Below are 12,172 nucleotides of genomic sequence, written 5' to 3'. Positions count from 1 at the left end.
ACCTCTGTTCTTCGTGATCGTCTCAGTAGCATCGGTATCTTCATTGACAGCAACACTGAATGGCACGCCATCACTTGCATTACATGGTCCAGTCACTTCTCCTTCGCTCATCTTTGCATTTGAACAGACTGATCGTGTGGTTGGAATGGAAAAGCTTATTCACACCGCATGCTGAACCCAGTAGCAAATTTGATGGGGGATTGATGATTATCAGGCAGAGTGACGCGTGGATGTGGTTCGTTATCAGTCTCAAGCGTGTACTTGATCCGATACATCTGACTGTCCGTCTGCTCACCGCCCATCAATGTCAGTCCCCAGCTCAATCCTCAAACTCTTCCTCCCTTGCTCATCAACCCAACCTCATTCCTATTCCTACTTCTCGATACCTATCTGATTTCCCCTTTCTCCTCTCCCGACATTTCGCCCTTCGGATACTTTCGCTTCATTTCGTTTATAGCCATTCCTCTAAGTTGAGGTAAGTGCAGCTCACATCTCCCAAAATCTGTCAAGGTCGCGTCACCTTCCCTTCCCCTTCGACATCAGTTGATGAGATCGGTGGTGGACAAAAGACTCGTGATTCCATCTCATGCTGACATGTAACATGGTACACTCTCTATCCTTTCTGCCACTCCTGTCTCACATATACATCAACGTACTACCCATCTACTGGAAAATTAAACTCTGGTGATACCCTATCGTTCCCAAATATGTGAGTCGCCTATTCAAATCTCTCTCTTCCTCCACCCATACAGTCAAACGCTGACACAGCTATCACTCATATACGTATATATGCACCTATAGAATCGATCTTTACTTACAGCTTTTATACCCTCGCTCAACCCATTCCATCCATCTTTCAAAGTCACTTCGATTTTCATCCTGAAGCATAACAACCGTCACCCAGATTATCTTTACCCATTCATCCTGGTGATCTTCCTTCGTTGTCTTTTAGCTTTCTAGAACACTTAGGAATCAAAGAGTTGAATTTACTTTAGTTTGACTTAACAAGAAAAGTAACCTAATCACCATATTTACGTGCGTATCAATTCAGTTCCGTTCACTTTGACTTCCCACTTTTTAATCAACCCAAATCAAACCTTTCTCACGCTCCTATCACATTCATCTCTTCCTTGACTTCCTCCAAAAGTTCATTTCCTCGCTTTGAAAATCTCGTTTGACAATCGTCAACTCTTCTCTTCTTTACTGTGCTGAGGAAATCGGATTTGTTGGGTTGTTTCGCTTATATTCTTGTCTGTCTGGTATAACATTCATACAATTTACTTCACATTCGCCTCTCTTACCCACTTCCTCTGTCACTTCGAACCTTCTTTGGCGACAACAAACTGCTCTTCTTGCATTTGCATTGCATTCACGCTTTCTATACCTTCTATATTCCCAAACCAACCACGATAAAAAAAACGTCAATATAACGACAATAACGACCACTACGTCTCTGTCTGAACGCAAAACGAAATCGCTTTGATATCTCGCATCTTATACAACGCGAACTCGCAAATTCCATTTTCCCCCTCAAACTCTCAAAACGTCGCTTGTCTGTTTGATGCTGCTGTCTTGTCATCTCAACGATGGACGGAACTTCAATCGCATCTCGACTATCACAACTTCCAAATGGACTGGGTTCACCTGGATTCCCACCCAATTCCCATGATGGTCAATATCAACATCACAATCCACTCGGTACGCCCGGTGTGAACGATCCTCGTACATCTATGATCGGTAATCCATCTGCATATCTACAAAATCTTTCAAATTCATCCTTCAGTCCATCTTACAGTCAATTTCTCTCGTCCTCGCTGACTCAGTCGTTGGACGGGTTAGATCCCGATATTATGAAAGTGAGTATTGATCCTTTGGTCACGAGCGTGTCAATAAGCTAATGAATGTTGGATTTTTCTAGCGTCCCTTTGACACATCTACTTTACCTGTTAATCCTATGAACGGGATGCAACCTCAAATAGATTCCTCATCTTCCAACTTTGATAGTTTCCCACCTAAAAAGGCGAGATACGATGCTTCCACCCAAAACAACGCTGCAGTAGCTACTCCAGGTGGACCAACCAATCTTGGTGGAAACAAACATTTCACTCCTGGATTCAATGGTGGATCAAATAACGGATTTACCGGTACCCCGCTTAACCTTGGTGGACCTCTCAATCAAACCCCACAACAAACCCCTGGTATAGGTCAACCTGGTTCGGCCGCCGGAAATGGTCTGCAAAGTACCCCGTTCATGATGAATGGTTTGAACGGTATGATGGGTATGGGTGGATTTGGTATGGGTGGATTCCCCTTGAACATGGTCAGTTGTCGGTATAAATTGGGAAATCAAATCCGCCAAAGCTGACGGTCATACGCACATAGCAAAATTATGCTGGATCACCAATCGTCTCTCCATCGATGAACCCTAACACCATGACTGGTAATTACGGTCCTGCTGCTGCTGCTGCCGCGGCCGCCGCTGCTGGAAATACGACTGGTCGAACTGTCTATGTCGGCAATCTTCCATCTGGTGAGTACACGCCGTGCATTAGATTCATATTTGTAGGGGAGAATGTCAAAACTGATGTTCCTTTCAGAGGCTTCCGTTGACGAACTGCTCAACCTGGTTCGATTCGGACCGATCGAGACCGTCCGATTATTACCTGAAAAATCATGTGTTTTCATCTCTTTCCTCGACGGTTCAACCGCTGCGGCTTTCCACGCCGACGCTTCGGTGAAGAAGCTGGCTCTTCACGGACAAGAATTGAAAATCGGATGGGGTAAACCTTCCGTCGTTCATCCCAACGTCCAAGCTGCTGTGGCCAACAGTCAAGCTACAAGAAATGTCTTTGTTGGCAATCTCGATCCGGAAATGAACGAACAACAATTAAGGAATGAACTCAGCAGATTCGGTCCCATCGACCAAGTGAAGATTGTCAGAGATAAGAATATCGGCTTCATCCATTTCCTGAGTATCGGGACTGCTATCAAGGTCGTTAACCAATTGCCTGGAGAACCCGGATGGGAAGGCAAACGAGTCAATTATGGAAAGGTTAGCTTCCTCTTCTCAGTTGTTCGAGCATCAGCTAACATCGTCATACAGGATCGATGTGCATACGTGCCAAAAGCTCAACAAGATGCCGTTCGACAAGCTCAAACTCAAGCTATGACCGCCGTCGCTTCTCAACATGCTCAAATGCCCGGAACACCATTCTCCTCTTTCTCTCCCATGACAGCTGGATTTGGTGGATTTGGTACACCCGCTTCAGCAGGTTTCGGTTCCCCTCTCTTCGGTAATGGATTCCCCTCTGCGGGCAATTCCGGCTTCATGGATAGCAATGGCGCTAATCAGGTTGGTAATCGAACTGTCTATCTCGGTAATATCCACCCTGATACGACGGTCGAAGAGCTATGTAATAACATCCGAGGAGGAATGTTGCAACAGATTAGATATCTCACCGAGAAACATATCGCTGTGAGCTAATTTTTCCCCCATTTTATAATGATTGCTCGTATAGCTGATTATCGTATGCGGTGGCCAGTTCATAACATTCGTCGATCCAGCAGCTGCCATGCAATTCTTCCAACATGCTCATTCGGTCGGACTCTTAATCAATTCTCGACGATTGAAAGTAGGATGGGGTAAAGCATCTGGACCTCTACCTGCCTCTTTACTCCAAGCTATTCAATCTGGAGCAAGTAGGAATGTATATATCGGTCAGATTGCCGATTTCACCTTGTTCAGCGAAGAGAAATTACGCCAGGACTTTGGAGAGTTTGGTGGTGAGTCAGGTTTATTCGCAAGTGAGCAGTACGGACCCTTGATTAATATTTGTATTCTGCAGAAATCGATATGATCAACTTCTTGCAAGAGAAAGGTGCTGGGTTTGTCAACTTGTGAGTAAAATTAGCTCGCAAATCAGGTTATGAGAACATAGCTAACTACGGTTTGTACGTTTAGCACTTCCATCCAAAGTGCGCAAAAAGCCATTGAAGGTATCAAGCTCAAACCTGAATATGCTACTTTGCGTATCTCTTATGGTAAAGATAGATGTGCCAACCCTCCTAGAGCGTCTCAGTGAGTTCGATTAGACTTACTTAGTCGTCGTCACTTGTTTCTTTATGCTAATGTGAATGATACAGTCAAACGCCAGGTGGTAGACCCAACAATCACCGAGTCGATTCCAACCAAACTCCCAAAGAACCCATCCCTTCCACTAACGATGTCAAACCTGCCAACGAGGAATTACTGGGAGATGCAGATTACCCAATAGAAGACGATGGTTATTTAGGTGAAGAATTGACTGATGTCCCGACTTCTTATGAGTAATGTACTTGTAGTCATGTTCAAGATATTTGAGGCATGTGGGTCATTTTGGAATTGATCATGTTCTCTTTCTTTTCCTTTCCTTCTTGATTTCCATATATATATATATTCAGGTTAGTCCATTTCAATCTCATTTCTCGGTTTTTTTCCTTTCTCAAGCAATAATCGTATAAGATCATGTATACGATAGAAATGGAATGTTGTTTCTGCATTCATCTCCAAGTGCCAGTTTCCAATACCGGAAATTGAATGATTGAATTTAACCTTTAGCATACTCAGGGTAAAATCCACTGTGACCTGTTCAGACTATCTTCACGTAACTTTTGGCGTTGGTGGTTTTCTCTAACATGCAAATGCAATGCATGAACATCTTTTGTCTCAGATAAGCTATTATCAGTCAAGTGAACACCTGCACAGATTTCGAATACTACTCTAGCACAACTGTGTAGAAGTGAAGTACTGGTAGGAGTAGAGTTGGACTCCTGTTCCTTTATCAGTAGGTATATCTTTTTATCCTGAACGTTATTCGGTCCCATTCCCCATCAACGCGCAACAACGCAGATACAGACACGTCTTTGGCTTTCGACATTTTCATTTTTCTCATAAGTCACTTCACAGCAACCTCATTTTATCTGTTGACCAGATAAATTCATCTCCTTTTCAATCAACTTCATTATACTATCGTGTGCATGGTATCAACCACACGTGGATCACTGGCAAACGATATCGATATAGACGACACTCTTTCGACTACCTCTACCGACTCGTCAAACTCAATCATCGCCACCCCTTCTTCAGATTCTTTGTCTCAAGCTACTCTTCGTCAACGACATCCACATAATCACTCATCATTAGATCAACCAGCAGAAAGTACATCATTCAAAACGCCCGCATCACCCAAGATATCAACAGCGCCCAGGATGTTCTCCTCGCGCAAGTATACACCTCTCCCTACTTCTTCTTCCAATGGCTCGGCAGCTCATAGGAAACGAGCAGGAGGGAGTATGGCCTCTTGGAAGAGGTACGCACTGGTCGGTACGGCTGTGTTGGTACTTCTTGCATTGGGTTATAGCCAATTTGGATCAAGGGATAAAAGTATAGTATGGGATGATGAGAGTGAGTCTTAACGGATCTTAATTTCCTTTGTTCCTTTTTGATTATCATCTCACATCAGCTAATTATTCCATTTGGCAATGTAGATACCTACACACCTGCACTCGATGATGATATAGTCTCAGGAGATGGTGTAGATTACTCTTCACCACCTTTCCGTCCCCTCGATTCCGATATTGCCAAACCTCAATCTGAACATCAAGATAACGACGACGATGATGTTGAAGAACCCACTTTCCACGCTTTACCTATCGGTCACACTAAACCACCTGCATCAGATGATGAATTGGATGAAGATGTCGCTGAAGCAATCGATAACCCTTCTTCATCACCTCATGATCCTAACACGTCCGAGGCTCAGGGTGCTTCGCACGCTTCAGAAGATTTCACGGAGATCACTGATTCCGATGCTGATAATGAATCGACTGGTTTCCCAGCATCTTTCGAGGATGATCCAAATCCATCTGGTACTACGGCTTGTACCAAGCCTCATTCAGATGAAAAACCTTTGGTCCAATACGCTCTGACTATCGATGCTGGTTCGACTGGATCCAGAATACACGTATATAAGTTCAACAATTGTGGACCCTCTCCTCAACTTGAATATGAAACTTTCAAAATGCTTAATCCTGGATTATCAGCCTATGCTAGAGATCCCACTGCTGCCGCTGCGTCGTTGGATCCATTACTGGAAGAAGCTCATCGAGTGGTTCCTAAGGAATTATGGAAATGTTCTCCTGTCGAGGTAAAAGCTACGGCGGGTTTGAGATTGTTAGGTACTCAGGAATCTAACGCGATATTGGACGAAGTTAGAAATAGGTTAGAAACCAATTTCGAATTTGTAGTCAACGGTGAGAAATCGGTTGAAATTATGGATGGGAAAGATGAAGGTGTCTACGCGTGGATTACGGCCAATTACCTCTTAGGTAAAATTGGTGAAGGCGTTAGTCCAGATGAAGACACTCTCGCGGTGATGGACCTGGGAGGAGCATCCACACAAATTGTATTCGAACCGAAATTCCCAGCAGATACAAATCAAGCTTTAGTAGAAGGTGAACATAAATACCAACTTACCTTTGGTGGAAAAGATTTCACACTCTATCAACATTCTTATCTTGGTTATGGACTCATGAGAGCGAGGAGGTCGGTACATAACCTTGTCGCGTTCACTTGGTCTTTCGGACAGGGTCAAGTACATTGGGATGAACTTGATGAAGGAACGCAGGTACCCAATCCTTGTTTGTCGAAGGGGATGAGCAGAAGAGTCGAATTGGACCCTCCGGGAAGACAACCTGTTAATGTTACTATGCACGGGGCCAACGGTGGATTCGAAGCTTGTAATAGGGTTGTTGAATTGGTTATGGCCAAAGATGCGTGAGTACAGTATTTTACAATCTAGACGTTGCTTGGTACAATCGCTGTTCTCGGTCCGGCTCTCGTGCTGATTATCTTATTATTTCGACTTCAGTATCTGCGAAGTCAAGCCATGTTCATTCAACGGTGTCTACCAACCCTCTTTACTCGATACTTTCCCCCGAGGTCAACTCCTGGCCCTTTCGTACTTTACCGATCGAATCAAACCTTTACTTTCCAACTCTCTATTGACTATATCCGATCTGACCACCTTGGCCAAAGACGTCTGTGCGGGTCCAGAGACATGGAAAAAACGATTCGGTAACAACCCCACCGCAATGGCAGAATTGGAAGATCGACCTGAATACTGCCTCGATCTGACGTTCATGAATGCCCTTCTTGGTTTAGGATACGAGCTTTCGCCTGAAAGACAGTTGATGGTGGAGAAGAAGTTGAAGGGAGTAGAGTTGGGTTGGGCCTTGGGTGCGGGGTTGGCTCTGGTTGAAAATGCCAAATTGACATGTACGGCTTAGATCTCACAAAGAATGGACATTCGGTTTGGAGTAGAAAATTTATAGAATTGGAAGATTAGATAGGAGTCTTGGGATAGACGATGGACGATGGGTTTTAGAATATGAGTGGAGTCTTATCGAAATCGATGATTTGGATTGACTTTTGACAAGATTATCTATCTACTCAGAATCTTAGTAGGATCTTAGGATCTAAGATTATGGATAATACTTTGATCTCCAAAATCAACAACGATCCCTTATAGATAATCAAGAAAACAACAAATTTGATCGACACGACACGCTTTCTCCTTTTTTGGATATTTATCATCTTCTACCTCTTTGTGCAATATTTTTAACTATAGATCCGTGGAATATATATATCATATGCATTATTTACATTATCAGACCGTCAAGACGAGAGTGGCCCTGTTTTGGGTTGATGCTGCAAAGAGCATTGCGATGGTATGTTTGCATATGCAAGGTGCTACGACCAGCTTCGTGGTACCTAATCTGATCTTTTCAAATCATCTAGTAAATCCTGTAATCTCTGCCAATCAGGTTGATCTTCGAACCTGTAAGTCCATAAATGCACTTTATCAGCCATCCACGCAGCCTTAATTCGACATTGCTACTAAAATCACTCACGCATCTCTCGTCCTACCCATAAAAGTTCTTACGATCCCCCTCGCCTGGAATTTCCAATCACCCTTCTTTTTCGTTTCCCCTGCTTCTTCCTGTTGATTCTTCGCTTTTGGACCTAATTGTGACATGGTAGCTACTAGAATTTCAATCTCGTTTATCGCTTCTTTCCATTTTTCCAAATCCCTTTCTACACTCTCATCAGAGACGATCGAACATCTATATGCCTTGAGATAATCTTCCAAAGCGCTTTGCCAATTTTCTTTCCATCTTTCCAACCTTGCGTGAGTTTTCCATATCCTTGGTGAATCCGATATTCTAGGTAAGATCGTGACGTCGAATAACCTTTCTACAATAGGTAATAGACCGAATCCCTCATTTGAAGTTTTAGGTACTACATTACCTTCTTTTAACAAAGAATAATCATCTCTTGTAACTGAATCGACAAGTTTGTCTAACACATCTGGATCTACAGCTAACACTGGATCTTTGTTTGATAATTCTTCGACGACTCGAGTCATCGCTCTGGCAGCTTCGGATAGTTCACCAACGTCGATAGAAACTATCATGTAGTTCTGCCACATTCGCCAGTTGGCATAGGCGAATCGAAGTCCTTGACGAAGAGCTCGCCAGGCTAGGTGTTTGTTCTCGTATGAGACGGGTGGGGGGTTCTAACAGTCATGAGAATCAGTATTGCACCAAGTTGTTCAAGCGACGTCCAATTCAATTAATATGCAGTTGTCAGTTATTGTTTGTTTCACTCACCTCACCGTCTTTTAATCCTTCCTCGCCCAATCTCAAATAAACAGCCGCCAAATTATTCCAACCCTCCGCATCGTCCTCCTCCACTCCCACTTGTCTTCTAAACGCATCTTTCGCTTCGGTCCATCGTTCAAGTTTCACATAACATACACCTAAAGTGAACCACGCTCTGGCATAAAGTGGATTAATCTGTAATGAATCCTTGAAACATTCAATGGCTTTTTCATAATCGTTTGATCCTACGTAAATCGTTCCAAGGGATCTCATAGATCTCGATGAAGTATTTTCAGAGACTTGCCATGCTTTTTCGTAATATTCAATAGCAACCTGTTTAGCCTTTGTAGGATCTTTGATTGATTCTTCTGAACTTAGAGCCAAATCACCCAACAAGCAATATAATTTCGCTTTTCTTTCTTTTGTGAAATTATTTTTCCTCTTTTCCGATAAATTCTCTTTTTTCAATGAAGTCACCACGTCCGATTCTACTTTCGTTCCTTTTAACAGATCTTGAACTAATTTAATAGCTTCTTCCTCTTTATCTAATCTCTGAAGACACGAGACGGAATCCTCAAACATCTCCAATTTATCAAATATCTCCAAAGCACTTCTCACTACACCAATGGTCAGATACCTCTTTGCTAACTCTCTCTCCATCTCCCATTTGGATGGTAGAGGCAATTGATGGAAATACCTCAATCTTTCTTTAGTTGACGAATCGGAAGTAGGCATCTGTTCGATCAAAGCTAGTAATTGTAAGGTAGATCTCTCGACGGTTCTCGATCGACTAGCTTCCAATCTTGATCTAAGGAGTAAACCAGTGGTGTGTATAGACCAATTTCTAGGATGGGAGATGACTCGAGCGAGGAAAGGCATCATTTGATTGGCGGTTAATCCGGATGAAGGTGAATTGTTATGTTGGGATAGACATAGGGAAAGTAATAATGCTTGATCTAATGGGTGCAGGGCAGGTTGGTTTGACGGATCAAGATGTGATAGTTTCGATGTGGTTCCGGAAGAAGAAGAGGAAGAGGTGATTTTGGTAAATTCGGTTTCTTCTAACAAAGTATCATCATTCAACGCTATACTTTCAGGCAAATTCGTATCTTTTTCCTTCTTCCCTTCATCTTCTTTCTTACTTTCCCCATCTACCTTACTCTCTTCATCAACCTCTCTTTTCCTCGATTCGGCCAGGAGTACAAGTTGACTCAAAGCATTCACTTGATATTTCGTTCTCTTTCCCAACGCACCACTCAGTTCAAACTCTAGTCCACTGGCTTTTGCTGCAGATAGGAAAGACTGATTGGCCTGTTTGTCTTGACCTAACGCATGGTGGTATAACCCAATTTCCAATTCGATAGTAGCTTTTAGATCTTGGTCTGATGATACCGCTGGATCTTCCAGGAGAGATTGGACTGCTAAGAGATCCGATTCGGGAAGAGGGACAGGTTCGTCCAGTAAAGAAAGATGAACGAGGTGAAGTCGAAGTAACCAAAGAGGTAGGGTTGGTAAGGATGATGATGATGATAGTGAGAGTAACAGTCGACGAGCGAGTAAGAATAAGATAGGTTGGGAAGATAGATGATAAGCTGGTTCACCCTGTAATGTCAATAATGGTAATGCAGCAGCATTGAGATCTTCGTTGGTGGAGGTGGTTGAAGGTAGAATATCGAGAGGGGTGAAAATGAGATTAGGACCGGTCCAATTGGCTTGTACGAACGAATGAAGTAATGCGATGAATACAATCAAGCGAATGAGGGGAGAATCTTCTGTCTGTGATGTCGAAGATGAGGAGATGTTCAAGCCTTCCAGTAATGTCTGTTCGGAAAGTATCGATCTGGCTTCTGAGCTTGAGAGAATAGCCTTGAAATCAGCTTCAACTAGCTGACTAGCAAGCTCTTGAATTCTCGATGGACCAGCTTCGGACGAGGGGCCTTCGCCTCGGAGTATCGACCATTCTACGGAGCTCATTCTGATGGTCTGCAGCTGTTCTGTGATTGATTGTGATGGTGTTATTCAACTGAAATCTGCTTAGTAAACCATTTTCATTCGAATGGACCTGGTCCACTTTTGAACTTTTTGTCAATATTGGTCGCGGACATATGGTTTGATCTCCGTAAAGCGGTGATGTCCGAATTACAGACTTGATCGATGACGCAGTTTGTACAGCTGTAGGGGAGTAAGTAACCTCGACCTGACCTGTTTACCTCGAGCGATTCGACTGGTTTGGTCGATCTCTTCGATTATTCCTTGTATTGACTGAGGATCAGATCATCTTGCCTGTCGCATCACCCAAAATGTCATTCACGACCTCCTTCCTCCCGTCCCTCCTTCACGCCAGACCATCTCCAACGGCCACTTCAACCTTACGATCGAATCTCCGCTCATTCCATCCCCCACCTGCATTTCGTCGATTCCAGCAAAACCAACCTCGTGTCATCTCCTTAGCTAAATCCCATCCGGCGCCCAAGCGGATCTCACCTTTATCGCTGGGTATCGGAGCAGCAGTAGCCTTCACCTCTTTATCTCTAACATTACCGAATCGACAAGTCCGATGCGAGTCTGTGTTGACGCCTCCTTCATCAGGAGGGACGACACCTTTACCCGATGATCCTCAACCTGGAAGTATCCTTAGCGTGTATGAGCTATCATTCGGGGCGGTATGTGGGATCTGTTCGGGAGTGTTCATCAAGAAAGGTGCAAGGGCAATTGCATTCTTGTTAGGTGGTGTATTCATTTTACTCCAAGTAAGCCGTCTCTCCTCTTCTTACCATGGAATCAAGCTAACAACGAGATATATTAGTATTTATCGAGTAAATCGTATATACATGTTGACTGGGCCAAACTTGGTGGACGATACGATTCAGCATTTGGATCAAAGACTTCTACAGGTGGATATAAAGGTCCGACGGTCGGGGGTGTCTATAGCAGGATTGTCGATTTCTTAACTTCAAATTTCCAACGTGAGTCTTCAGATAGTTCACCATATCAGCTGGTTGTATATACGTGGATGTACATAAGCGTACAATGAATTATAGGCTGATACTTGCGCCTGTCAATAGAACGAGCTTCTTTCCTCGCTGGGTTAGTGTTGGGGTTGAGATTGGGATAGATCGATTTAATCAGGCGTTCAGCGGATGAGCGCAAGATGGTGTGTATCTTCAAAGTCAAACGGATCATATAGTAATACAGCATGTATCAATTGCACAGGACGAGTTCACATGAGCAGTCGTATAGTACCATATAGTCCTCAAAATATTGACATGATTTGCTCATCATCCTAAGTGATGCCAGCATACGGCAAGAGCATATTTGCCAGTAAGCAAGATGTTGCATATCATATGAAATATATATTACAATCACTGAATACTCCCGATATCATAGTATATAATAAAGAAAAGGCTTCCGGCAAGTACTATCAATCTGATCCTTTCTCTTGGTTCAATGTCTACTGAACCCAACTTATACC

At 43.4% G+C, this 12,172-nt stretch overlaps 4 protein-coding genes across 4 annotated transcripts; 3 read left to right on the top strand and 1 right to left on the bottom strand.

The window, feature by feature from the left end:
* Positions 1-1,586: 1,586 nt before the first annotated feature.
* Positions 1,587-4,330, top strand: V865_008010 (uncharacterized protein; the record flags this gene model as incomplete). Its single annotated transcript, XM_066231751.1, has 9 exons — positions 1,587-1,856; positions 1,919-2,320; positions 2,383-2,530; positions 2,598-3,052; positions 3,104-3,475; positions 3,543-3,783; positions 3,846-3,897; positions 3,962-4,078; positions 4,144-4,330. 9 exons carry the CDS (start codon positions 1,587-1,589, stop codon positions 4,328-4,330), a joined length of 2,244 nt encoding a protein of 747 aa, XP_066087848.1.
* A 686-nt stretch (positions 4,331-5,016) lies between these two features.
* On the top strand, positions 5,017-7,326 carry V865_008009 (uncharacterized protein; the record flags this gene model as incomplete). Its single annotated transcript, XM_066231750.1, has 3 exons — positions 5,017-5,443; positions 5,527-6,814; positions 6,909-7,326. The coding sequence occupies 3 exons, from the start codon at positions 5,017-5,019 to the stop codon at positions 7,324-7,326; spliced, it is 2,133 nt and encodes a 710-aa protein (XP_066087847.1).
* A 484-nt stretch (positions 7,327-7,810) lies between these two features.
* On the bottom strand, positions 7,811-10,674 carry V865_008008 (uncharacterized protein; the record flags this gene model as incomplete). Its single annotated transcript, XM_066231749.1, has 3 exons — positions 7,811-7,877; positions 7,951-8,615; positions 8,710-10,674. 3 exons carry the CDS (start codon positions 10,672-10,674, stop codon positions 7,811-7,813), a joined length of 2,697 nt encoding a protein of 898 aa, XP_066087846.1.
* Positions 10,675-11,000: 326 nt separating this feature from the next.
* Positions 11,001-11,815, top strand: V865_008007 (uncharacterized protein; the record flags this gene model as incomplete). The annotated part of the gene is made up of 3 exons (XM_066231748.1): positions 11,001-11,450; positions 11,507-11,666; positions 11,766-11,815. 3 exons carry the CDS (start codon positions 11,001-11,003, stop codon positions 11,813-11,815), a joined length of 660 nt encoding a protein of 219 aa, XP_066087845.1.
* Positions 11,816-12,172: the final 357 nt, after the last annotated feature.

The sequence above is a fragment of the Kwoniella europaea genome, chromosome 3, assembly GCF_036810445.1.
Source record: "Kwoniella europaea PYCC6329 chromosome 3, complete sequence".
In the NCBI taxonomy this organism is placed as follows: Eukaryota; Fungi; Basidiomycota; class Tremellomycetes; order Tremellales; family Cryptococcaceae; genus Kwoniella; species Kwoniella europaea.
The sequence above is the reverse complement of the archived record's forward strand: the minus strand, read 5'-3'. Positions and strand labels throughout refer to the sequence as shown.